Source organism: Microtus oregoni, unplaced genomic scaffold (genome assembly GCF_018167655.1).
Source record: "Microtus oregoni isolate MIOR12 unplaced genomic scaffold, Mior012 000000F_ref0000247, whole genome shotgun sequence".
Lineage (NCBI taxonomy): Eukaryota > Metazoa > Chordata > Mammalia > Rodentia > Cricetidae > Microtus > Microtus oregoni.
The window spans coordinates 13,987,792-14,015,449 of NW_024543059.1; the positions used below are offsets into that span (position 1 = coordinate 13,987,792).

Sequence of the window (27,658 nt, forward strand, 5' to 3'; positions counted from 1 at the left end):
AATTTTAGCACTCAAGAGGCAGAGGCAGGCAGATCTCTGAGTTCAAGGCCAGCCTCGTCCACACAGCGAGTTCTAGGACTGCCAGAGCCACATAGTAAGACCCTGTCTCCAAAATAACATTTAAATTTCTTCACCATAATGTCTAGCCTAGCTTTCCTCAGTTACTTCATTAGAGACTTCCTTTTCCAAGTAGCGTTTGGTAGCATGCCATGGTCTAGAGCTCTGTGGAAAGGGGTTCGGGACACACTGTATAGAAAATGCTTCCTTAGAACGTTTCTGCTCTGCTGCCACCTCGCAGCCTGTCCTTGTTCAGACTCTTGTCATAAGCGTTTGGAAATAAATCCCCTCCTCTCTTCCTCTTGTCCAGGCCCATCATTCTCGGTCCCTCCGACCCTGCTGCTATGGATTCAAGCCTTGCACTTTGAGGCTCATAGCAGCACTGTGTGTCCAAGTCCACGCTTGAACACATTCTCCAGGTTCAGGGATTGTCCCCTCCCTGGATTCTGCCGGGTGTGCTCTTGACATAACCACAGGTCACTTCTTATTCTTGCTGCCCTCCAAAGGCGCTGACTTATTCTGAGCTCTGTCGGCTAAACCCTCAGCACTTTCTGTCAGGCCTGACACTGTGCAAGGCATTTCCAGCATCCTGGTATGATACAGATCTCACAAACCAAAGCACATTTGGGCTGCCAAGATGGCTCAGCAGGTAAAGGTGCTTGCTGCTAAGCCTGACAGCCTGAGTTTGAACTCCAGGTCCCGTATGGCAGAAGGAGAAAATCAACTTCTGCAAAGCGTCTTCTGACCTCCACGTGTATAGCCTGGTATGTATGCATGCATGCATGTGCATATGCGCACACGCAGTAAACAAACAAGTAAACAAATGAAATAGGCTTTTCTAAGTAAGCACATTTATACCAGCTAAGGCCAATGTGGCCTAATGTTATCATCGCTCAACATCATTTTGGTATAAATAAATTTTTCTTCTAAAGCCTGTATTGCCTCACAGACCCCCCCACCCTCCCTCCCATAGAGACTGCATTGAATTTTTATGCCATTTTTTTCCCCAGTGTTAGGGCAAAAGACCTACTGAAGGGATGTTTGATTAGCAATAGATTCGGAGAGAATGTGAAATGTGGGCACAGAGGATTCTGGGAAGGCATGGCCTCCAAAAGCAAGAGATTCTGGGAGGGTATGGACCCTGGGAGCAGAGGATTCTGGGAAGGCATGGCCTTCAAGAGCAAGAGACTCTGGGAGGGTATGGATCCTGGGAGCAAAGGATCTGGGAAGATATAGATCCAGAAAGCAAGGAATTCTAGGGTAGGGAGGTAGACCTTGAGCCATGGGATTCTGGGAGAGTACGTTATGCTGAGGGCAGGGGCATCCTGGGATGACAGGTTTCTAGAAGGGTGTAAACCTGAGAGCCGGTCTCTCGGAAGAACCAAGCACAGGCCTGAGGACTCACCTTCAGAATCACCCACTGCATGAGGCCCACGTAGTAGAGAACCGACATGACGCAGCTGAAGAAGACGATGATGGGCAGAACCTACCGGAAAACGGAGAAGCCCCTGCTTAGAGGTGCACGGCGGGGCCCTGGTCCACTCCCCCAAAGCCTTGTCTCTCAGGGGTCCCTGTTAGGTGCACGGTGGGGGCCCTGGTCCACTCCCCCAAAGCCTTGTCTCTCAGGGGTCCCGGTTAGGTGCATGGCGGGGCCCTGGTCCACTCCCCCAAAGCCTTGCCCCTCAGGGGTCCTCCGGGTGCAGGGAGAAGCCTTAAAGTCAATGTGGGTGTCCCAGATGACCCCCGGAGGGGCTTATTTCAGGTCCCTGTCTCCCGTTCTGAGTAAGGCCACCGAAGACCCCCACTTCTCCCCAAGGCGAGCCTGTGCTGGGCTGTGGGGGTAGGGATTGCTTTTACCACCCGTTTCTTTATCTCCATCACGAGGATGAATCCTTGGGATTGCCATGAGGGGTAAAGGTGCTGGCTCAGCTCTAGCACTCTGATGGACGCTCCTACTTCTTTGTGAGCTCAGTTCTGGTCCATGGCCCGATTGGCCACCTGCACTGTGGGCCTGAATGGCGGAACCCTCCTTATTGTGGCTTTCTGCTTCTGTTCAGGGTCGTCAAACTTGGAGCAGACTTATCCTGGCCCTGCAATTAGCACCTCATCCTGCCACCCTGCTTCCTCTTTGGTCATGCCAGGGTCCTCACATCCATTCCTTCCCTTCCAGGTCCACAGCCCCACCCCGGGGCTTTCATGCTACAGCTCTTTTATTTATTTTTAAAGATTTATTTTATTGTTTTAATGATAGTAGATGGGGGGACGTGGTACATGTGCATGAGTGTGGGCGCCTGCAGAAGCCAAGAGCGGGCATCAGATGCCCTGGGGCGGGAATCACAGATGGCTGTGAAATGCCTGACGCAGGTACTAGGAACCAAACTCGGGTCTTTTGCAAGAGCAATGCATGAGTTCTTCGCTGCTAAGCCGTCTCTCCAGCCCCACTTCCACCCATTTATAGTAACAGAACTTGCATGTCTTTGGACAGAGGGCTGACTTCATAGTCCACAGCATGGCCACATAGAGTGAACTAAATGTCAGGAAATGAGAACGGGGACGCTCTGGGAGTCCCTTGAGAAGCTAGCACCCACATCTTGAGTATATGGTCTTTTCCTAAGCCCTTCTTGCTCCCTCAATGCTCCTGCTAAGAATAAAACTGGGGAATAGGAGAGTAGGAGGAAGTCCCTCTGGGAGCTTGGGAGAGGCTTCTCAAGGCAGGTTATCAAGCTGAGCTTTGTGGCGCACACCCTTTGTCCCAGCGTAGGGAGGCAGAGACAGGGCGGATCCTGATTATTCAAGGCCAGCCTGGTCTACAAAGCAAGTTTCAGGACAGCGAAGAAACCTTATCTTGGAAAAACAAACATCTCTGTGAGTTCAAGACCAGCCTGGTCTACAGAGCTAGTTCCAGGACAGGCTCCAAAGCCACAGAGAAACCCTGTCTCGAAAAACCAAAAAAAAAAAAAAAAAAAAAAGAAAAACAAACAAAAACCAGGCTGTTAAATGAGAAAAAGAGAGGCTTACTATGGGCCTATAATGTATTATTACAGAATGGAAAGGCAAGAAGTGTATGTGGACCATTCAAAGGGCTTGCAAGTGACCAGTGGCAGTGGACATCTGAAAGGAAGTGGCCGAGGGGACATGCGCCTCTTAGGTTCTTGTTCCCATTGAAGTGTTTGTCCTACCCATGAATTTCTTTTTCAAAGAGTTCAAAAGTCCTGCAGAGATGTTAAGTGTTATGATTGTCACTTTAAGAGACAAGCCACACCCACTCCCTGCAGCCCCTCCCTCCATCGCCATCTTGCTTCTCTCTGTTCCTTTCCCTGCTCACCCCCCTTGCTCTGTCCTCTTCTTTCTCTTCCCTTTCTCTCTCTCCCCTCTTTCCTTCCCATTCCATAATTCAACTAATAAATATCCAATTCTATTCTGTACGATGTGTCTGTCTGTGTGCCTCCCACACACGGCACCACTCACTGCTGGAAACTTGCACTTTCCAGGGGACTCACTGTCTTCAGGATCTGCCCACTGCCACATGGCTGGGGCCAGCCACCTTGGTTTGTGGGACCCTGCAGCAAGCTGCGTCAGGACTCGCAGCAAAAATCATAACACTAATGAATCATAACACTAACACCATTAAAAAATGGGAAAGTCAGCTGGACAGTGGTGGCGCACACCTTTAATCCCAGCGCTCAGGAGGCAGAGGCAGGCAGGTCTCTGAGTTTGCAGCTAGCCTGGTCTACAGGGCAAGTTCCAGGACAGCCAGGGCTACACAGAGAAACCCCGTCTTGAAAAACAAAACAAAAGGTGGGAAAGTTGGAATATTAAAACATGGACATGGGAAGGGAGCCAGCAAGATGGCTCAGCCAGGAAGGGTACTTATCACTGAGTCTTGTCACTGCAATCCACATGGACAGGACAACCAGGACTGTTACACAGAGAACCCTGTCTCCAAAGACAAAAACTTTTGAACTTGGTGGGTTTGAGAAGTCCCCAGAATCTCTGAGTGGAATGGCCCACTAGTTAAAGGGTCCAGGACTGAGAAGGAACACTGGATGGGGACTATTGTGGAATATTGTTTTAACTTGGCAAAGATGTATTACATTTGTTTATGCCGTGGAATATTACTTTAACTGCACAAAAATGTCTTGTATTTGGTTATGCTGCATTTATTTAATGATGTAACAATGTGTGTTTAATTATGTAAAGATATGTTGCATATTTTTTACCTTGCCTGCCTAAGGCACCTGATTGGTTTAATAAAAAGCTGAATGGCCAGTAGCTAGGCAGGAGAAGTATAGGTGGACCTGGCAGGCTGAGAGAATAAATAGGAGGAGGAGGCCAGAAAGAAGAGAGCAGAGGACATAGGAGATGCCCAGGGCCAGAAGTCAGGCAGCCACCAGCCAGGCATAGAGAAAACAGGAGAGTAAGATATGCAGGAAGAAAAGGTAGAAAGCCCCCAGGACAAAACATAGGTAATAAGAAACAGGTTGAGTTAAAAGAACTAGCTAGAAATGAGTCTAACCTAGGTCGAGCATTTGATGTGGGATTCCCCTCTGTATATTATGAATATGTTTTATTACCATTGGTTAATAAAGAAGCTGCTTTGGCCTATGGCAGGGCAGAATAGAGCTTGGTAGGAAAACTAAACTGAAGGCAGGGAGAAAGAAGGTGGAGTCAGGCAGATGCCATGTAGCCATCTGTGTAGCTGCCCAAGAAGCGAGAGATAACAAACCACAAGTCTTGTGGTAAAATATAAAATAATAGAAATGGGTTAATTTAAGATGTAAGAGCTAGCTAGGAATACGCCTAAGCCATTGACCAAACAGTGCTGTAATTAATACAGTTTCTGTGTGATTGTTTGGGTCAGGGTGGCCAGAAAACTAAAGAACAGTCTCCACATACAAGCGCTCATAACTAATAAGAAGTCTATGTCGTGATTTGAGAGCTGGTTGTTGGCCCAAGAGAAAAAGCCTGCTCTAGGACTAGACTTGGGACTTGGCCCATAAGAAATGCAGTTGAGGCCTTCAGGATGGCTCAGCAGGTAAAGGCTTGTCATCGAGTCTAATAACCACATGCAGAAGGAGAGATGTTCTCTGACTTCCACATACACGTGGCACACACACACACACACATACCCAATTAATTAATTAAAAGTTATTTTAAAAGGAAAAAGGATGATGAGGTCCAGCTGACGTGACAGAGCAAACGCCACTCACCGACTGAAGGAGGCAGAGCCCGATCCTGGAGTCTGCATTGCTAAGTGAGAGGAGAATAAAGAGCCTAGGAACCTGAGGTCGTCCAGAGGCAGGGTGGCCAAAACCAGGCCCGGCCAATCAACTGGGAGGGAGCCCCAGCGCTCTGGCAAGATAAGACAGACTGTCAAACTAGCAAGAAGCCTAGCTAGGGGCGAGCAGTGTCGGAGAAAGGATGTACACACAGACCAGATGCCAAGTAACACTGAGAAGGAACAAGACACCCAGAGATGGCCAGGACAGGCAGCATTTCCAGGAGGCTAAGCTGGCAGGGAAGGCTGAAGGGCAGGAGCTGGTTATTTATGTTTTGAAAAGCGAGAGTCTTGCACAATCTCCCAAAGCAAGCAGATGGTCATAGGTGGCAGCAAAGATCTGCTCCTGCAGCCCAGCTAGGGATGAAAGAGGAGTCTGACTGAGGGCTCCCTTCCCCCATCCCAACCAGCCTCACTGGCCTTCTCTGGACTTCTTCCTCTCCACCCCCGACACTTTGGCATGCCTGCTGCTGGGGCTGTAACCCAGCAGGGAATGTAGGTACTGATTTCAGAAACCCCATTCCTGCCCTATAACTCCACCTTACCAATGCATGGAGCTGAACTAGCCATAGCCCAGGGTGGTGACGTCATTCTGCTCTCCCAGGAGCCAGATCTTCATACTGTCTAGTCAGCCGGTGTGATTGGTCATGTGAGGGACTCCAGGGCAGCTAACAGGCTGGCTACAACCCCAGGCTCAAGGCAGGAAAATGAGTCCAGGATTGGCAGAGTGGGCATCAGAAGGCCTGTTCTCACTACAGATGGGGGCTGTTGGTGACAGAGAAGCCACCTTTGGGGTGACGTGGTGAATGGAGAAAGAGGGAAGGGGGAAAGGGAAATGGAAATGGAAGAGAAGAGGGGTGGCCTTTGGGTAGCTTAGTGATAAAGCATTTGCCTAGCATTTGAGGTCCTGGGTTGGAACCCAAGGAGCCCCAGCACTAGAAATAATAGAAGAAAAGCATAAAGGGGAGAGAAGGGGAAGGGAGGGGGAGGAGAGGAGAGGAGAGGAGAGAGAAGGGGAGACAATGGGGAAGGGAAAGGCAGACAGGCTCCGATTTTCTAAAGTAGGGTATGTAATAATGTCCCTATGTCCAGCATGACCTCACAGCCCAAAAACCACCTTTGGACCTACAGTGCCTGGGATGGCAGACAATCAGGAAGGATGAAGGAAGAACTATTAACTCCTACTATGTGCCTGATGGGAAGTCCTACTACGAGCCAGATAGCCACTGATACATGGTGGCTCGTGGATCCTCAAAGCAACTGAGATGTTTGTAGCCATCTCTGCCTAACCAGTGGGTACACTGAGGCTCTGCCTGAGGTCACACAATTGAGAACGGGCAGAGGCCGCCTTCTGCCAGGAAGGCTGCCAAAGTCCTGCATGGCTGAGGGATCTGCCCTGGGAAAGCTTGCCTCTCTGTGTTCAGGGGTAGCCCATGTCCCCGCAATAGGCTGAGTCTCCCAGACTCACATCATAAGACCAAAGCCTGGGTGACAACAGGATTAGAAGGGCCAAGGAGGTGACTGGGTCACGGGTGTAGCTCTCGTGGATGCAGTCAGCCCCTCTCCCCCCCCCCATACAAGAGGGCTCTGGAGTGTTCCCCGTCTTCCACCATGTGACTATGACCAGGAAGAGAGAGTCCTCATCAGGACGTGACCACGGGAGCACTCTGCTCACCTCCCTGGCCTCTGGATTACAGAGTGAATTCCTGTTGTCTGTGAGCCAGCCCGCCTATAGTTTTTAATCACAGCATCCCATACCCTGAGAACCATTGCTCCAGAGGCCCACACCCTTGGAACCAACTTCACCCTGCTGGGAAGTCAAACCTGTTCAAACTGGCTGTTTTTTCTCAGCCATCCCACGTCCTTCCTTTCAGCCTTCTGACCATCAGTCCCTGGCTCTCATCCCAACCCCTCTCTAAAAACCTGAGGGGATTAGCGTTTGCATTAGGCAGATACCCTCAAACTCTGGGGAGATAAAAAGTCTCTTTCACCTTAGGGGCTCCTCAGGGGGAGCCGTTGAAGGACAGACACTGCTTAGCAGAGGAGGTGGGGCCTGTGCCAGAGGCTGGAGCCATCCACTGTGAGAGAGAGAGGGCGTATGATCTTGGGTCAGCCAGACCCAGCAAGAAAGCAGGAACGGGGGGGGGGGGGGGCGTGAGGAGGGGGGAACAGGGGGATTGGGTGGAAAGTTACTAGAAGGGAGATGGAGCCAAAGCAAGGGTGGGGACCGGGGTGAGAGGGTGACTAAGCAAGCACATGCAGCCAGGAGCAGGACACCACGTGGACCGTGCAGAACTCTGGGCCCCAGAGAAGCTGGAGGCTGAAGAGGTCCCAGGGTGATTCTACTTCCTGGACACAAGACCGTTTGGACAAGGTTCCAGCAGGAGACAGCCTGGGTTCTAAAAATCTGCAGGCACTCAGGGAAGGCTTCTCTGGAGTGGACACTGGCCAGAGACTTAGGCTAGATTTGGGAGGCTCATGGGAAGAGCCTCAAATTCAGGTAAGTATCCAACAGAACCACCGTACCTTGAGGGCAAGTCTCAGTGTTGAAATGTATGCGTGTGTGTGTGTCCTCTCAATGTTGAAAGGTGTGTGTGTGTCCTCTCAATGTTGAAAAGTGTGTGTGTGTCCTCTCAACGTTGAAAGGTGTATGTGTGTGTGTGTGTCTATGTGTGTGTGTTTGTGGCCTGACCTTGCTAAGGTTGCCATTGGCTAACACACTGACCAGGAATTTATGTGTAGGACTGACCTCCCAGAGTCCAGGAAGTTTCTAGAACTGGACTGCAAACTGCTGAGGCTGATCAATGGTGAGCCACTTACCTTTGCCTGCTCCACCTGCCCTTCTAGTCAGTGAGCCAAGAAGCAGCCCGGCCCCCTCCTCCCTGGGAAGTGAGGTGCAAGCTAGGGGCGGGGAGGGCGGGGGTGGTGGTGATTTCTGTCCCACTCAACCAACAATCCCAAAGAATGCTATTTCTTACAAGCCGGGAGGACCGGGAGCTCTTGCCACGTAAGAAAGGGGCTTCAATGTCAGGGCACAGAAACTATAAAGCAAGAACGCTGGGCTGGAGCTCCAATCTTAACTCACTGGCCTCTGACGTTGCACAAGCGACAGCCACATGGAGCATCAGGTCCCTCATCTATAAAGGGGACGATTGTATTTTCTCTGAAGGGTTGGTGTGAGACAGAAAAGAAGTCATTCAGCCACATCATCTCTCTGTAAGTCGGAGCAGCTATTAGGACTTTCTCCCACCCCACCCCTGTCCCACCCCCCACCCCCCGCCCCTCAGCTTTTCTTTTTTTTCTTCCACTAGAATTATCCGGCCTTGAGTGGGACAGAGTGGTTTGTAATAACCCTGGACTGCTTCAGAGTCTGGGTTTGGCCCTTGAGGGATAAGCCCTGGGCTGCGCTGCTGGAGTTAGAGAGGAGGGTCCTCGACTCTGGCATAGTGTTGCTTCACAGTATTGGTAGAAGGATCATGAATTTAAATTCACACTCAGCTCTGTGATGAGGTCAAGGCTAGTCTGGGCTACATGAGACCCTATCCCAGCACTCGGGAGGCAGAGGCAGACAGATCTCTGTGAGTTCGAGGCCACTTTGCTCTATAGAGAGTTCCAGGACAACCAGGGATACACAGAGAAGTCCTATCTCGAAAAACAAAGGAAGTTCAGCCATTTGTCTTAGACCACAGGGAAATGACTCCAGGGCCACATGGCCACTGGGACTCGGTGCCCTTGCACAACCTTCTTAGCAGGCCCAGAGGGACTTCCCAGGACCTCATTTAGCAAACAGCAGAGCCCCTGGTCATGGCTTTGTGAGGCTTAAGGCTGAATGAAGGATGCAAAGTAAGAGCAAGCCGTGTCCTCAAATGACCAATGCTATTGCGACAGCAGCATGTGGAGCTGAGGGAGAAACAATGCATGTCCCCAACCTGGCATCCCTAGGCAATAATGCATCGTCTTTGCTGGGCCCCTTCCTGGAGCACACACCAGCATCCTGCCTACTGTCTTATCTGCTGTTGACATACTTGTTAACCAACCAATGACGTAGTCAGGACTGCTCAGAACTCTTTAACGGTTCCTCAGTTAGTGGAGAAAACCCAGACGCAAGGCATGCATGGTGGCATGGGCTTGCAAACCCAGAACTCAGAAGGATCGCAAGCTTAAGGCCAGTTTGGGTAACATCTCAACAAAAGATCCCCAGATGCCTCCGCCTGGCATTCAGACCCTTCAAGCCAGAGTCCCACTGAACTCACTGAAAACCGTCTCAAGCTTCCTTTCAGATGTTTCCATGCCTCGCCCTGTACCTCAGATGCCCCCAGCTCCCTCTCAGCTTCCATTCCAGTCTCTACCCACACTACTTTAATCTCCCTGCTTCCAACTCCCAATCTTCTGTGTCCTGGGACTCCGCCATATCCTCAGAGAGTCTCACTCAGCATCCCTAATGACAAATTCTCCCTCCTGCAACTGTCTCAGTCACTTGAACCACACACACTGGAGGTAGGTAGGGCCATCATATGTTGTTCGGAGCTGAGAAGCTGTCAGGGCTGTACCACGAGGTGCCTTCTAGAAGTGACCTGCACCAGATCTTCACCTCTTCCCCTGGAACTTTGGGTGCCCCCTACTTGGTTGTGCAGATATGAAGAGAACAGTCTCCACACCCTACAGGAATGGTATTCAGGTGAGCTTGTTGAATGGCCAAGGCCTTCCCAATGTCTTTATACAAAATGGATCTCAAGGGGCAAATCTGCCCAGGGTCGGGCAGACTCTAGGAACCTGGGACCCTCCCTTTCATTGTAACCCTGCATCGTTCAAACTATTTGGACAGGCTGGGTCTTCCTCACAGGGTCACTGGCACAACAGACCCTGAGCCCCAAGGAAAAATGGTAAAAGGTCAGGGTTCAGGCCCAGAAGAAAGGGCTGGACTTTAGCTCACCACAAGCCCAGAAATCTCTAGGTAAGGCTAGAAGCCCCTGGGTTCAACATCCCCAGCTGTGTAGAAAGGCTCCGGGAACAGCTATCAAAGGCATCAACTCCAGAAGCTACCGACATCATCTTTGCAGCCCCTCCATGGGGCTTAGCGGTCTAGACAGGCAACAATGATTCATCTCCTTGTTGCTATGGCACCAGAGGCAGAACTCTGGGGCCAGACTGTCACTCTCTCTGCCTGGCTTTTGGCAATGCAGTGTAAGTCTGGAGTGAGCTTCATGACTTCCGGACAGTTTGGCTGTAAACCAGGCTATACCAAAGGGGGAATCATACCAAAGTCCTCGCTAACCAAGGCATTTCAGAGGCTTGGCCAGGTTATCTCAGAGGGAAAAGAAACACATTCACAACTCCTTCCAGAACAGCAAGGGGGACTGCATTAGCAATGGCCCCAGCAGGAACTGCTCTGTTTTTCTAGTCATGGCCTCTGCCATGAGACAATGGAGTCTTAAAAACAGAAGAGTAACTTTAATCTTAATTTTTACTATGATATTTTTCATGACTGTATATGTACAATAAAATGTTGAGAGGGAAGGAGAAGAAGGGGAGAGAGAGAAGGGGGGGAAGAAAGAGGAAGGAGAGGAGGGAGCTGCAGTCTATGGCTGGAATAGGAGTGGGAGGCTTCTGTGGAGGAGGCTGGCCATGAGGGATGGGGAGGAGGGCCTGACAGGAAACTGCATCTATGGAGCCAGTGTCCCCACAGCAAGCTGGGAGCTATCTCTCTATCTTTCAGTCCCTACTTCCTGCCCTCGGCCTTCTAGCAGTTCTGTGATTAGTGCTTAAGAAAAATGATGCAGCCGGGCAGTGGTGGTGCACAACTCATAGCACTCGGGAGGCAGAGGCAGGCGGATCTCTGTGAGTTCGAGACCAGCCTGGTCTACAGAGTGAGTTCCAGGATAGCCAGAGATACACAGATAAACCCTGTCTCAAAAAAAAAAAAAAAAAAAAAAAAAAACAAAGATAGGAAGGAGGGAAGGAAAGAAGGAAGGAAGGAAGGAAAGAAGGAAGAAAAGACAGAGAGACAATGCAGAAATAGCAAACTTCCCCACATTTTACAAAATGTAGCCCAAATATCATCAAACAGGTTGCTGGGTTCTTTCCCACCCTGAGTTTCGGCTTCATTTGCATCCTAGGGACCAGCCTGTGCACACTGGAGCCCTCATCACCTGAGTTCAAGGCCTCTCCGCCCAGCTGGCTCCCGCAGCCAGGACCTGAGCAGCAACTGCCCACTCATGCTGGACCAAGAGTCCACTGACCTGAAAGGCAAAGACATCCTTGACCAGGGCCTCCCCGAAGACAAAGCTGGAGCCGGCTTCTGTGTAGCTCAGGAAGACCTAGAGGGAACACAAGCACAGGGATGGGGCTAGGAACAGATGCGGGGAAACATGACCGGAAACCAGGCTGGAGTGAGTAGGTCCAGCCCAGGTGCCACAGGCCTTCCTGCCTCGAGATGTGCCAGCCTGGGGCACAGTCCTATCGTGCGGCCTCCCACAACAGTGTTTAATTTAACTTACTGAAACATAGAAGAGCGAAAATGGTAAGTTTTATGTTATATATACTTTATCACAGTGGATTCGGGGCTAACCTGAACAGCATGAGACACTGTCAAAGCAATACAGATGGATTATTTCATGCCTGTAATCTCAGCTGGGAAACTGAGGCAGGGGGATTGCCAGGTGTTCAAGGCCAGCCTGGGCTACATAGTGAGATTGTCTCAAAAACTAAAACAAGCAAATAACAAACCTAAAGTTGAAGGGGAGAACTCACTTGGTACAGTGCTTGCTCGTAGGAATGAGGGCCTAGGCTTTGATCCCCAGAATCTACAGTTTTAAAAAAGCCAGGTGTTGGGGCAAGTGCTTATAACCCGGTGCTGGGGAAGTGGACACGGGGCCCTCAGTATCTCCAGATCACCGTCTTACTTGGCAACCTGCAGGCCAGTGAGAGACGCTATCTCACAAGAGATGCTGCCTGAGGACACCCAAGACTGTCCTCTGATCTTTACATTGTGTACACTTGTAACTACACACCACGAGGACATGCATACACACGTACACAAGCTAAACCAGGCCAGCACCAAGAATTTTTACATGGGACAGCTCAAAACAGTAAAAAGCCAGATGATATAAGCCAGGCATGACGGCACACGCTTTGAATTCCGGCACTTGGGAGGCAGAGGTAGGCAGATCTTTGTGAATTTGAAGCCAGCCTCGTCTATAGAGCGAGATTCAAACCATCAAAGGCTACATAATGAGAGCCTGTCTAAATAGAAAAAAAAAAAAAAAGAGGCAACGGAAAAGAAAATAAAAACGAAACCAAGTTTGACTTCAATAAACTTTTTTTTTTTTTTTTTGAGACAGTGTTTCTCTGTAGCTTTGGAGCCTGTCCTGGAACTAGCTCTTGTAGACCAGGCTGGCCTCGAACTCACAGAGATCCGCCTGCCTCTGCCTCCTGAGTGCTGGCATTAAAGGAGTGCACCACCACTACCCGGCATAATAAACATTATTTCTAAGCCCAAGTGCCAAGTGGGTAATTTCTGTTGTTAGCAATTTGAACTCATACACATCCTAAGCCACTGAAAACCCCTGCAGGTCGCATGGCCCGGCATCTGCACACCCTGAGAACCTCACCATTTGGAAATTCATTGAACACCAGACCCAGCCTCTGAAAGGATGAGAACTCCTTGGGCTGGTGACTCCTGCGAGCACCTAGCCAGCACCCCCATCCCTACCCCAGCTACGGGGCCCTCGTCTTTCTGATCCCAAACCATCTCTGGGACTTCCACATCTGTCTTCCCCCAAATCACATGGCCTCTCCCCACCTCCCTGGAAGCAGGGCCCGACATACACACCTGGATCTGATCCCCTAGCCACTGGAACGCTACAAACCCCGGCTCTGTTCTGATGACAAAGAGGCCAAGCACAAACTGTAGCCCCAGGCCCCAGGCCACAGTCCGCCATGACACCTGTCAGCCAACAGAAAGGTCCCAGTGAGCTCAGAAGCTTGGGGAATCCGCAGGTCCAGGGCAGGGTGCAGGGTGGTGGCAGGGCCGCGGGGAGGACACCATGAGCTTTGTCCTGCCTGCAGTTGCTGTCAACGGTCACACGGGATTCAGACTAGGCCAGGCTCTTGGCAGCGGGGAGACAGGGCAAGTACAGTAGTCTATAAACTGATGTGCAGTTTGCCTGGTCTCGAGCGTGACATAGTTCAGTTCTCAGACTTTGGCCTTAGGATATAGGCAGGAGCCTGTCCAGACTCAGCTTCTCTCCAGCTTAGCGTATGATTTCTGTCTGCTTGGACCCCCATCATCTGCCCTCTGTGGGATCTCAGCACCCTGACCTCAGGTCTCTTGATGGCCCACGCGACAGAAGAGAGCCAGGCCCTAGGGCTGCTTTCCTACTCAGCACAGAAAGACTCCTTGACACCTCCCTCAGACACTTGCGCAGCCATGCTCTGAAGGGCACAAGGGTCCAGATTCTGGGGCGTGGCTGCTTCACTGTGGAGACGATGAGAGAAGAGCCCACCCATCAGGATAGCGGGGACCTTTGTGTACCAGTCACCTGGAAGGCCAGCCTTGCTGCGGAGTTTTTAGCTCAATAGTCAGGCATCAAGCCTAAGATTTAGTCTTTCTAATGCATTCCAAGGAGATGATACTATGGCCCCTGGACTGGGAAGGAGACCTTCCCAATAAGCTAATGATTTCAGAATACCCTTGGATTCTCCCACAGAACTGGAAGCTTGGGTCCCCTATTTCTGGAGCAGGGTGATTCCTGAGCCCACAGACCTGAGGAACATGTCACTAAGGAAATAAATACCCCCAGTGGTCTGTGAGTTTGGAGAGAGGTCAGCCGTCTCTCCCAGAGAGTTTTCTGTCCCCTGGGGGATTCAAGGACTTCTTAGATAACTTTTCATTTTGGGTCTCCAGTCAACAACTGCATGGGGAACGTGTCCCAGCACACATTGTTCCTCCCCAGCTGAGCCTCAGGTGTTCTCCCAATGGGAGCATCCATCTCGCCCCAGTTCCAGCCCCAGACCACAGGGACCATCCACTGGCTTCCAGCCTGAGTAGCCCGCTGAACACTTACAGCCCGGTGATGCTTAGAACCAGCAAAGAGAAGGACAAGGAATACGCAGATCCCCGCAAAGGACACCAGCTGTTCCGGCCGCTGGGCGGTGTCCAGAGATAGCCACAAGATCAGGCCCAGGCCTGCAGCAAGGGCAAGACCTCTGCAGGAGAGAGAGAGATAAAAAGCCATCAGCTTTAGCATCACACACACATGCACACACACGCACACACATTTGCACACGTATATACAAACACACCCTTAGGGACCTAGGGAAAGAGAGAGCCTCCTTAGTACTCCTCACAATGTCCTGTGTGTTACCGGTTTTTTATTCTGACAGTTGGGAACAGGCCCTCTTCCTGGTTCTTGGCAATTCCAGACCCAATTGCTCCGAGCTTTGGGGTGGTTCATTGGGATAGTTTCGTCAGAGGCATTCACTAATCCGAACTCATCTGGATATGCTAGAGAAATCTTGTAGCTTTCTGGGTAACTGCCGCATTTCCATTTAATGTGCCACCACTGTAGAAGGCACAGATAATAACCCTTGACCCAATCCAAGCTGTCCACATGGCACTGCTTCTGCAGATATGCAGGATGCAAGAACTGTAAGGCCTGCTTCTTCCAGTAGACTGCAAAGGATGCTGGGAGCAGTCTAGGGGGTGCAGGTATAGAGGACTATGGCAGAAATAAGACCACTCTGGAGGCCCCAGAACAGTGGCTCTAGGAGCAACATAGAACCTTAGCCTGGGAAAGACATAGACATTCATTTACAGTTCCGACCCATGGGAACAGCCCCGTCGACTGAGCCTAGCAGAGCCACAGGGCTGAGCTGTCCAGCCACCCCAGAGTGCCCAGGAGACAGCACACAGAGGAGTGAAAAGTGATTCTGGAATCTGAAGATTTAAGATCTTGAGCTGGCAAGATGGTGGTGCATCAGATAAAATTGCTTGCCACACCAGCTTGACGACCTGAATTCAACCCCCCAGGTGGAAAGAGAGAAACAACTCCCAAAAGTTATCTTCTGACCTCCACACAAGCACATCCACGCATGACTATTCATGTGCATACACACGCACATGCACCCACACAAATACTAAATACAACAAGATTTATTACTGGTGTGTGTGTGTGTACATGCGGACGTCAACAACTTTTGGGAGTTCTCTCCTTCCACCACAGGCTCCAGGGACCAAACACCAAACTATAATTCAGGGACATGGCTAATTATATCAGAATGCCCTGAGGGCTAATTTAAACTGTTGGCACCTGGCCCAAGCTACTAGCCTTTGAACTGGGCTCCGGGCGTGTTCCCAGGCATCTGTGGTCTCTGCAGCTGGATGATAAACTAGCCCCAGGTGATCCATCTAACGAAACATCATGGAAAGGCCTCCACGCTTAGTGGCCGGGCTCTTGAATATGGAAACCTCTCTCACCAGCCTGGCTTTAGCCCTCAGCTACCTGTTGTATCACAAAAACTGGCAAAATACCAGAGCTGGCCAATGCTTTTGAGGCCACCCAGCACCTCTGCCCAGGGCTCCAGGAGACAAGCAGAGTGGGACACATTCCTCCAGGAGGCCGGAGGCTGAGGGGTCACTCACCTTTTCAGCCAGAGGTTCAGACGAGAATGGCCTTGAAACTTCACACACCTCCTCAGCTTGGGCCCCAGAAGCCTCTTCAGCAGATCATAGGCCAGGAAGACAAGGACCACACAGGTGATGACCAACAGCGCCAGGGCCCTCTGGAAGTTCCGGAGGCAGGCGATGATCAAGAAGGCACTGTACGCTGCAGGAGGAGTCATTGGCAGGATCAGCAGGGCGAGACCACTGCTCTAAACCCTGGCTCTGCCTTGCTCGCCCAGAGCATTAGGGGCAGGAAAGTAAAACTCAGTTCAGCCTTGCGTTCCATATCTAGAAGCGAAAACGCCTGCCCCTACTGTGTTCAAAAGGTTATTAGGGGACTGGGGGCCCAGCTCAGTGGTGGAGGCTTGCCCAGCGTGCCCAGGGCCCTGGCAAATGTGTGAAAAAGGCCCTTGCACGTTGTTAGAAAGTGGCGGCAGAAACAGCACAATGGCGTCAACAGAGCTCCTGGCTTGAGCCATGTTAGGTCTGCAGAGGACCAGGCAAGATGACTCAGTGTCTCCTTGACTGCAGATTATCCCTCCACCCAATACTGTTGATCAATGATCTCCCTCCCTGCCTTCCTCCCTCCAAGGGTGCGTGCGTGTGTGTGTGTGTGTGTGTGTGTGTGTGTGTGTGGTTTAGGCCACACTCATCTGTAACAGCCTCCTCTCTGCCCTCACTGGGGCTGTGAAAGAGATGGCAGGCACCCTACTAGGTCTGTGGGACTGTAACCTTCCTTTTTAGTTCAGCAAGCTCGGGTTACTGGGCTCTGGGAACCTGATAAGCCCCCTGCTGTGACCCTGCAGCGGCTAAGGAGGATAGCTTCCCCAGCTGCCCAGGCAACCTGACTACAGACACGTTTCATTGACTACTCATTAACTACTGCTCGTGACTGTCCTCCTCTCTCTGAAACCCTTATGACAGCGGTTCTCAAGCTGTGGGTCATCAACACCCCGCGTATCAGATGTTTACATTACGAGATTCAGAACGGCAGCAAGATGACAGTTATGAAGTAGCAACAAAACGATGTTCTGGTTGGGGGTCGCCACAACATGAGGAACCGGATAGGAAGCAGCATTAGGAAGGCTGAGAACCACTGCTCTGTCTCCTGGGCCTGAACTCATCCAGTCCCTGCCATGCCGCCTGCTTGCGGTATTGAGAACTCCACTGAAACAGAGCCCCAGACCTTAGCACAGCAGACTTCATGAAGAAATGACACTATGATGTCAGGCCATAAAACTCAGCGAGTAGACAGTACCACTGCCAAAATGGAAACAAAGACCCAATCCCTCAAAGTTCTGGGAAAGTCTCAAAATGCACTAGCCTTGCTTTTTGGCTTCTCTGGTTCTACTTCTGGCTAACTGTTCTTGCTAACTGAGTATGTCAACCAGGGCACGGTTTTTGTGCTCACTCTGAGAAAGGCTCAGTGCTACACTGGGATCCCGAACATCCAGAGTAGTTGCTGTCCGGCTAATAAAGACTTTCTATTGGCTTGAACCCATGTCCGAGCACACAGGTTCTCTTCTCTGGTGAACACCATACCCCATATCACTTGCTACTAATACATCTCCTATGATGGAGTTCTTCACATGGATGCTGGGGACCTGTGCTTATGTGTCAAGAACTTTACTGATGGAGACATCTCCCAGCCTCACCCAAGACACTGTGCTCCTGGAGTCCCCTCTTCCTCAGCCTGGCTCTCCTGTGGGCCACTGAGCCAGTCTGAGTGTTTACCTCAGAAAAGGAACCTGGCGACAGCAGAAAGGGAATGCTTCTCCCTGGTTTTTGAGTTTCAAGATCCAGGGCTCTTGAAGAGTGGAAAAGACTTAGCCACTGATATAAATGTGAGGTGAATCAGTTCAAATATGAGTCTCACCTCATCTACCACACAGCAAGTGTTCTGGGCTGAGGGAAGATGGAGGTGTGGACCTCACAAATTGGCCCAAGCCCAGGGTTTTGTGGCAATGGCAAGGGGAGGAACCCCAGGCCTCGCTTCCTGAGAAGAGTCCCACGGGGCACAGGCCTTCCGCAAGGAACGCTGGGTGTGGCGTCTAGGTAGGCAGAACCCGTGAGTACTGCACACTGCAGCAGAGGGGCTCTGGAAAAGACCCCAGCAGAAATGGGGGGAGTTGGGAGCCAGGGCAGGTGCACACTGGGGGGAGGGGACACCAGAGTCACCTGCCCTGAGAGAAGCCAGGACAGCCACAGAAGGAGATGGGTGAACGGTAGTGATGAGGACCTGCTGGTGAATGGGTTCTGAGGGAACAGTCCAGAGTCACCAAATCAAGCTTCGGTCACTCAAGGGTTAACAGAATTGAAGTATATGTCAAGAAAATGTACAAATGAAGCTTCCTTCCTCTCCCCCAGGGAGCTCATACAGTGCAGGGTTCTCCTCACTCCTTCCAGCTGCAAGGCCTGCCTCCCTCTCTCCCTCCTAGAATCAAGACAACCTTGAATTACAACCCAAACAAAAAGCCGAGGACCTCGTAGCCCTTGGGGGCAAACAATTCAACACTTAGCCAAAGATGACCTTGAATTCTGACCTGGCCTCCTCCACCTCTGGAGGGCTGAGAGTCCAGGACACACCAATTCCCAGCTTTGCGCAGTGCTGGGACTGAACACAGGCTTCTGCTCACACTGGTAAGATTCCCTACCAAGTGAGCTGCAACCCCAGACCACTTCAAAAGAAAACTGGAATTTATCGTGTGGTACTAGGCAGGTGTCACGGCACAGGTGTGGAGGTCAGGACAACTTTTGAGAGCCTGCGCTTTCCCTGGACACCTACCTGGGTGTTAGACAGATAACTCAAGTCCCCAGACATGTGTGACATGTGTGTTTGGACACTGAGCCACCATCTCCCTGACCAAGCTATTTTTGGAGACAAAGGGGCTAATGTAGCCCAGAATGGCCTCCAATTCACTATGTAGATGAAGTTGGTCTTTCCTCCCAGTACTCTAGGCACCAGCACGGCTTTTTTTCCAACTTCTTTCTAAAAAGTCTCCTTAGCTCAGAAATAGGTTCAAAGTGTCTTCCGTCAAGAACACATGGTTGGAGCCAGGCGGGGGTGGCGCACACCTTTAATCCCAATCTCTGTGAGTTCAATGCCAGCCTGGTCTACAGAGCTAGTTCCAAGACAACCAGGGTTACACAGAGAAACACTGTCTTGAAAAAAAAAATAAAGATAGAGAAGGAGGAGGAGGGGGAGGAGGAGAAGAAGGAGAATGAGGAGGAGGAGGAGAAGAAGAGGAAGAGGAGGAGGAGGAGGAGGAGGAGGAGGAGGAGGAGGAGGAGGACGATGACTTGTCCGGCTGTCTTCAATCTTTGGTCACACCCTGACCTCTAGTACTTCCTTCTTTCTCTCAGCAGGGAATGCTGTCTCAAGCCTAGAATTTCAGCTATCAGGAGTCTAAGGCAGGAGGATTGCTGTGAGTTCAAGGTTAGCTTGTGCTACGTGGTGAACTTGAGGCTAGCCTAAGCTACGAAGTGAGACTCTATCTTAAAAAAACAAACAGACAAAAATATTTCTCCGAAGAGCCAGTCATCTGTACTTCCTGTCTTCCTCGCCTGATCTCTCGCCCATTCCTATTCTTCACTGCAGGGTCTCACTGTGTAGCTCTGACTGACTTAGAACTCACTCTATAGGCCAGACTGGCCTTGAACTCACAGAGAGCTGCCTGCCTCTGCTTTCTGAGGGTTAGAATTAGAGGTACACGCCACAACCCTAAAGCCACCTTTCCATTGCTGTCCCTAAATCAGTGGACACTGCTCAGCCCTTATGGCTGACCCTCTGTAGACATTACCATTGGTTTTTCCTCTCTTTGAAGCCCCTGGCTTCTGCAAGCACTTTCTATGTAGCTGGTCCCAGACTTTCTGTCCCTAACTCGTTTCTCAAATCGTTCTGCAAAGATCCTCTGGAGGCCGGGTGGTGGTGGCGCACGCCTTTAATCCCAGCACTCGGGAGGCAGAGGCAGGCGGATCTCTGTGAGTTCGAGACCAGCCTGGTCTACAAGAGCTAGTTCCAGGACGGGCACCAAAGCTTCAGAGAAACCCTGTCTCAAAAAACCAAAAAAAAAAAAAAAAAAAATCCTCTGGAAATGACTTCATCTGCCCATGGCTTAGGAGTGCTACTCTATTTTTTTATTTTTTTTTTGTTTGTTTTTTTTTGTTTTTCGAGACAGGGTTTCTCTGTGGTTTTGGAGCCCGTCCTGGAACTAGCTCTTGTAGACCAGGCTGGTCTCGAACTCACAGAGATCCGCCTGCCTCTGCCTCCCGAGTGCTGGGATTAAAGGCGTGCTACTCTAGTAAACGGTTCCTATCTCTCCCTCCCCATACAGATCACCCCATCCCCCTGTGCTCTGTGGAAGGAACCCCTGTGTCCATTGTGTGTATCTGTGTGTTTATATATGTGTGTGTTTGTATATTTGTGTGTGTTTGTATGTGTGTGTGTCCATCATCCAAGCAGGAAACTAAGGCAGCCTTAACCTGATACCACCTCCACCCTGCACACACGGTTACGTCCCAGGTTCAGCAAGCACCAATCACCGTCTGGATTCTCAAATCATCCCCATCTGCCTTTCCTTCCTCCTCACCCACACTTAAGCCTCACTGTCCTCTGTCTCTCCTGTAGCCATTTCTGGTCTCCCCGCGTGAGATCCATCTGCACACTTATCAGTTTAAATCCTTCCGTGCCTGTCTCTGGACCTCAGAATCAAATTCAAGTTCCTGAATGATCAACTCCCTTCCTCGCTACTAATCGCAGCACCCTTCAGAGTCCTCCAGCCTCGGGAGACCCAGGCTGGACACCCTGCAGAAACTTTACCCTCTGGCCACGCTTTAGACTATCAAAGCCCACACCCTGCTGCTATTCGCCTTTGCTCCCTGACCTTTGCTCTTTGAGGGGTGGGGTATGGGAGGGTCTCAGCCCTTGTTACTCTCCCCTCTACCTAGCTGTTCCAAGACTATAGCCCTGAAGGCTACCGTCCTCCCAGGTGGCTTGTTGCCCTGTATGAGCAATGGGCCTCCCCATTGCTCCTGGGGAAGGACTTGGGACTAGGATCTAGTTGGGCTTGATGGAGACCTGAGCTCCTATCTTGAGCTGGCCAAGCTGATGCTCCACAAGCCTTATTGGTTGATGGGGTGAGTGAATGAGCCCACTTTGTGACATCGAGACTAGAGGGGCAGTGACTGTCCCCTCAATGGGGCAGAGTGGGTCCCCACCCACCGGTACAGAGCAGGCCTGTGAGGATCCATCCAAACAGCTGCTTGTGCTCCCTGTAGAAGCTTCTCGCTCGCACGGTCAGCTGCAGACTCCTCCTGAGGAGAGGACCGCTAGTGTTCATAAGTGGTCCCCAACTTCCGCCCCACCAGAGAGTCCCCAAACCCACAGGAAGAAGCTACCCCGGTATATGCCCAGTGCAATCATGGGATAAGCCCAGGCCGGCCTTGCTACCCAACCAGGCTGAAAAGCCACCACAGTCTAAAGACACAAGCCATGGTTCTGTACATGTGGAGACTTGGGGCCACTCAAGGTCACCCCTGCTCTTGGGTGATGGAGGGAACCAACCCATAGGCAGAGGTTTTGGGGCACTCAGAAAAGCACAGCCATGACTGCCCAACCTCCTCCTGCTTCCCCCTGCTCAGTGAGAGAGACGGAGAGGTTCTCAGCTCTGTACCGGTTCCCCTGGGACAGGGACATTTATTGTCTGGGTCCTCAGTGTCTATTCCAGATACAGGACATGGGAAAACATACAGTCAGCCGCCCTCACTGCCTTGGGCATCCAGAATGGGCACTAGTCCTCTGGTCAATTGGTCACTTGTCTGTCCCTGGAGGAATAGCTGCTACCCAAATCTCCTCTAGGGCCCTCTAGGTTAGCCAAGCACCTCGTTGCTCATAAAATTCAACCCTCTGCTGCTGTTGCAAGAGTTCCCCACCCGGGGGGGGGGGGGGGGGACAAGGTATCTTCTCCAGTTTCCTCAAGAAACAAGAGGACCGCCGGGCGGTGGTGGCGCACGCCTTTAATCCCAGCACTTGGGAGGCAGAGGCAGGCGGATCTCTGTGAGTTCGAGACCAGCCTGGTCTACAAGAGCTAGTTCCAGGACAGGCTCCAAAACCACAGAGAAACCCTGTCTCGAAAAAAAAATAAATAAATAAAAAGAAACAAGAGGACCGCCCCCCTTCACTGCCACACCCTGTCCTTGGGCTGTCCTTCCTGCTCTGTTCAGAGCTGAATTTGGCCACCCAGGACCCTCTAGGCTCGTACCAGACCCTGTGGGTTGGTCCCTTCCGCTCTGGGTAAAGCAGGAAGTCTAGCCCAGGCCAGGAGTATTACAGATTAAGTCTTGGAGTCCCCGAAATGGCTCCGCAACTGAATGGAGTAAGCAGAAGAAGGAGGTGGCAGAGAGGCCTAAGAAGCCCCACGCACGCATTGGGCTTCCTCCTGGCAATGACGTCCTGGCTGCTTCCAGACAGGGGGGTGGCTGGCGCCCCACCCCGCCTGGCCCCTGAGGCAGAGGCCTGCAAACCTCGCTTCCCCTTCTCCTCCCTTGGATGGACTTGATTCTCTTTTCCTGGTGATTCTCTTGCTAAGATCACCTACCATCTGGAGCCGGGCTCTGACGCTACTTGGTTCTTGCTGCCCCCATCCTCCACAGGGCTTGAGTTACTGGGGAGCTGGCCTTCCTCCTAAAACCAACAAGGTACAGTCAGGGCCAGTCTTCCCACCAGGAGACAGCTACACTTGAAGGGCATGGAGATAGGAAAGACTGCCTGTCTCCTGCCCTGTGCATGCACAGGCACCCTCACGAGCGGACGGAGGTAGAGACTGGACTTCTCCATACGCAATGGGGGTTACTTAATTAAACTCTGTAAGCATGAATTGAGCATCTACTATGTACAGACACACTGTGACTTCCTGGAGGCCAGAAGGAAATACCTAAGGAAAGTCCCAGGCAACTCACCCACCACGTCACTCCAAGGTGCCTCTTGTCTAGGTTGACATTTGTGGGAGTGGGAAGCCATTTAGTAAAGGAGAGGGAGCCTGGTTAGGAAGGGTGGGGGGGCAATGGAGGGTACTGTAATAGGCTTCACAGTTGGAGCTGTGGTCCTCAGCTTGGCCTTTGGAGAACCAAGGCAAGACTGCCTTGTTTGTAAGCTGGGGCTCCCTCAGACACCCCACTCTATCATTGGCCCCTCTCTTCTTGTAGATCAGATGTTCTCCCCTCCTGGGACCTTTGCTAACCTTTTGGGTGAGGACAGACAGGGCAGCACACAGTGGGTACTCAGGATACAGTGGAGAGGCGAAATCAAGGATGCGCTTTGTGCCAGGAGGGGATGAGGTGAGCAGGGCAGAAGGAAGGAAGCAGGCAGACCAAGGCCCCCCCACCCATCAGTAGTGGTCAAGCCGAGGAGGTGTTATCGGGAGAAGGGACAGACCATCCTTTCCAAGAACTCAGCCCCCATGTTCTCCAGGCCGTGCATCACAGGTGCGAGAGAGAAGGACTCTCTCTGCCTCGGTATGTCGTCTGCCATGAGACAGCCTCTTCAGCTGAAACACAAAGACGTCGGGAAGCTTCCAAAGCTGAAGGGAGGGCCCAATGAGACAAGAAGAACCAGAGAGAGGGAGAGACCCCCTTCCTGCCCTCACGCCTGATCCTCTGACAGGCAACTCCTTGCAAGTTCCGGGTATTCCTGGAGAAATGGTAAACTGTCCCAGGAAGGAAAAGAAGGAATGGTTTCTGGACCTGGTACAGACACTGTCCCAAAAAGAGGCCCTAATGGCCATCGCTTCCTGCAACAGGTGAAAACCATTGCCAGCGAATGAAGTGTTCATTTCATCCATCCTGAACACCTGGTTCCAGCCCCTGGCTACAAACATAGCTGAATTCAGTCCTACCCCTGGGCTTCCCCATTCCAAGCCCAACATCCACCTTTTCGGTGATGACGCTTTTCGATTTTAGCTCATCTGAAAATAAAAGCCTCCCGAATCCGCTTTTCCCCATTGCAGTTCCCTCTCTTCTCCGAGCCTTAGGGGTCTCCTACTCTGTCCAAACACCTGATGGTTAAGTGGATCTCCCCAGACACACTGTCCTGCAAGGTGGGGGTGGGGGCAGCTTGTGGAGCCTGTCTGGAGAGCTGGGGGATGCCTGCTACCTGGGCACGCCCAGGCAGACGCACAGCTGCGGAGAAGAGGGGAGAGGAGCCTGGGCTACTCACGGGTTTGTTGTGAGCAGGTAGTGTCGGGAAAGCTGGCTGAAGGACAGGCTGCTGTGGGGAGGGCTGAGGCCAACCTGCCTGGGCTTTGACCTGTTCCTGGGCAGAGTTCAAAGCTGCAGTAGGTTGGACCTCCCCAGAGCTCAGGCCACAGCTGAGGCGGGGACTCCAGCCCCGTTTCGGGGTGTGGGGAAGGAGATGGAGAACCAGGCCCACTCAAGGCCAGGCCCTCTGTCTGCTGTCCTTTCCCACACTGACCTCTCCTCGGCCTTGCTTCTGACTGCCTCCTCCAGGAAGCCACCTTGGTTGTCCCCGTTTTTCCCTGCTCCTCTGCCAGCCATTCTGGTGATTTGTTTACACGCTGTCTCTCTCTCAGCTTCCTCTTCTCAAGGATCAACAACTCATCTTCCGAAACTAAGAAATATAGGGAGCAGTGTCTGTCACAAATGGGGTGATTCAGGTCTAAGCATCGTACAGTCATGAAAACAAACCAAACTTCCACCATTTCCTTCCTTCCCTCCCTCCCTCCTTCCTTCCTTCTTTCCTTCCTTCCCATCCAAGCAACACAAGCCAAGTTGAGAAACAACACTTTCATATTTAGTCCCGAAACCAAACATTAAACCTATGCGACGGGATTAATAACGTCTGTTTAATAATTAATGCCCTTTATCACATACACAAAAGATACTTCTCACACAGAGGCACCCACTGGCTGTTTCGGACATCTGGAAAAGGAGAGATTGAAGTCGGGGTACCCACTGCTCTTGGGAAACTTCCTTTTCTATTGGGGTTGGAGAAATGGGTCTCATCTAGTCCAGGCTGACTTTGAACCTGCTGTGTAGCTGAGGATGGCCTTAAATGTCCGATCCTCCCGCCTCCACATCAGTACTGGAATTACAGGTGTGCACTCTACACCTGACCTTTAACCAGCAACCACTACATATGCAGAATAAAACGGGGAGGTTAAGAATGCAGAGAGCAGAAATTTCCCTTATTTCCCCTAACTGTATACTATTTTATATTATTCATTTTCCAATAGGAAATCTTACTACCCCAGGGTCTTCAAAGCTTGCTTATCTGACAGAGATCCAATGCCAACATTCTGGGCCCTGGACCCCCTTGGTCATAAAATAAATGTTTACCTTGAACAAGACCGGGATGGGACCAGAGCTGATACTCAGCCTCGATGAAGGGAAAGGATTTTATCCATTTTGATGCCGCTGTCCTTTTCAGTGGCTCCTTTCATGCCCCCAACCCATTTCCTCTGCCTTTTCTTCCTCTCAGTGTCCAGAAGCAGGCCAGAGGTGCCTACCTCCAGCAGTGCGTTGGCCGTTTCTGCCCTACGTTGGAGCCTCAGGGCTCTGGCCTCCAACAAGAGTTTAATGTGCTGCCCATCACAAGATGAACCTTGAGCTTGGAGCCCAGAGATCTAGATTCATCCTGAACTCTGAAATTAACATATTCCCTCATCTGTGAACTGCTGAGGGTGGGAACTAACTTTGAGGATTAAACCAAGTGCTTGGCAGGGAGCCAGGCCCTGGCAAGCTGGCAGCTGTCTTTGCTGTCCCTGGCCCATCCTGGATGTCTTGCCACCCTACTCCCTTCCTACATCCCAGGATGCCTCAAGTCATTTCCAGGCTGATCCCCTCAGCGTTAGAGTGGCCAGCAGGGATCACACCCAGGAAGTCAAATGTCTTTGAGGCACAGAGTCGGGGCAGTCGGAAATATTGTGGAATATTATTTTAAGGCATGTTACATTTGTTTATGCTGTAGAATGTTTGTTTTGATGATTCAAAAATGTATTGCTTTTTTTTATGTTTCATTCGTTTAAATCTGTGAGGTTGTGATTCTTTGCCTAAAACACCTGGTTGGTCTAATAGAGAACTGAACGGCCAATAGCAAACAGGGGAAAGGATGGGTGGGGCTGGCAGGCCGAGAGAATAAATAAGAGAAGAAATGAGGAAGGGGGGAGAAAGAACAAGAGAATAAGGATAGGAGGAAACTAGGGGCCAACCACTCAGCCAGCCATGGAGTAAGAGTAGAAAGTAAGATAGACAGAAGGAAGAAAAGGAAAAAAAGCCCAGAGGCAAAAGGTAGGTGGGATCATTTAAGTTCAGAAAAGAAAGAAAGAAAGAAAGAAAGAAAGAAAGAAAGAAAAAGTTGGCAAGAAACAAGCCAAGCTAAGGCCAGGCATTTATAATGAAGAATAAGCATCTGTAATCAATAAGGCAGAAACAAAAAAACAGTAACACAAAAGTGAAACAGAGGGTTGGTTCTTTGAGAAAATCAGTAAGACTGATACACCTAGTTGAGGTGTAGGTAAGCCTTTAGAACATGTTCTTAACTAGTGACTGATGGGGGAGGACCCGCCCACTGAAGGTGGTGCCATCCCTGGGCCTGTGGTCCTGCATCCTGTAATAATGCAGGCTGAGCAAGACATGAAGAACAAGCCAGTAAGAAGCAACCGTCATGGCCTCTGCATCAGCTCCTGCCTCTAAGTTCTTACCCTGTTTGAGTTCCTGTCCTGACTTCCTTGGATGATGAACAGTGTGATATGGAAGTGTAAGCCAAATAACAGCCCTCCAAAAAAAAAAAAGAATAAGCCTCCTTATGTCATGATTTGGGAACTGGGTGGCAGGCCCCCCAAAAGAGTAAAAAGCAAAGAGCCAAAAGAGCAAAGAATGAAAGCAATTGACAACCAGGGAGGTTGCAGAGTTCTGTCTGTACTGTCTCAGAGAATCCAGACACAAAGATTGCCTGTCTTCTTTCCAGCTGTCCTCCACAGAGGTGTGGCAGGGAGCCAATACCATAAGGGGGAGAAACAACCTGAGGTGAACTGACCGTGCAGCTGTACCCCATGTTGGGATTTAGGGAATCTGAGTTTGCTCTTGAGAAATCTGTGGTGATTTGAAAGAAAATGGCCCCCAAAGAGTGTTGTGGAATAGTAAAGATGTGTTACATTTGTTTATGCTGTGGAACATTTGTTTTAATGAGATGCAAAGATGTGCTGTATTCTTTTACCTTGCATTTGTTTGACTCTGTGAAGCTGTGTCACTTTGCCTGCCTAAAACATCTGATTGGTCTAATAAAGAGCTGAATGGCCAATAGCTGGGCAGGAGAGGGATAGGTGGGGCTGGCAGGGAGAGAGAGTAAATAGGAGGAAAAGAGGGATAAGAAAGCAAGAGAGATCAAGGAGCGAGAAAAGAAGGGACCAGCTGCCCAGCCAGCCACAGAGTAAGAGTGGAAGTAAGAGATACAGAAGTAAGAAAAGGAAAAAACCCAGAGGCCAAAGTAGATGGGTTAATGTAAGTTAAAAAAAGCTGGCTAGAAACAAGCCAAACTAAGACCAGGCATTCAAAAGAAAGAATAAATCTTCATGTATTTATTTGGGAGCTGGGTGGCAGGTCCCCCAAAAGAGTAAAGAGCCAAAAAGTGAAAAAAAAAACTACAA

At 50.8% G+C, this 27,658-nt stretch overlaps 1 protein-coding gene across 2 annotated transcripts in view; it reads right to left on the minus strand.

Annotated features, from left to right (window-relative positions):
* Window positions 1-23,526, minus strand: part of Slc28a1 (solute carrier family 28 member 1) — a 38,994-nt gene extending 15,468 nt beyond the window's left edge. For both annotated transcript variants that reach the window (XM_041656081.1, XM_041656073.1), the window contains exons 1-8: window positions 23,431-23,526; window positions 22,595-22,680; window positions 21,220-21,311; window positions 15,978-16,161; window positions 14,401-14,542; window positions 13,167-13,280; window positions 11,575-11,652; window positions 1,463-1,543 (exon numbers count right to left, since the gene is read on the minus strand). In XM_041656081.1, coding sequence (XP_041512015.1) covers window positions 1,463-1,543; window positions 11,575-11,652; window positions 13,167-13,280; window positions 14,401-14,542; window positions 15,978-16,161; window positions 21,220-21,311; window positions 22,595-22,680; window positions 23,431-23,526 — 873 coding nt within the window. The remainder of the gene's footprint in view (window positions 1-1,462; window positions 1,544-11,574; window positions 11,653-13,166; window positions 13,281-14,400; window positions 14,543-15,977; window positions 16,162-21,219; window positions 21,312-22,594; window positions 22,681-23,430) is intronic.
* Between the last annotated feature and the right edge of the window lie 4,132 nt (window positions 23,527-27,658).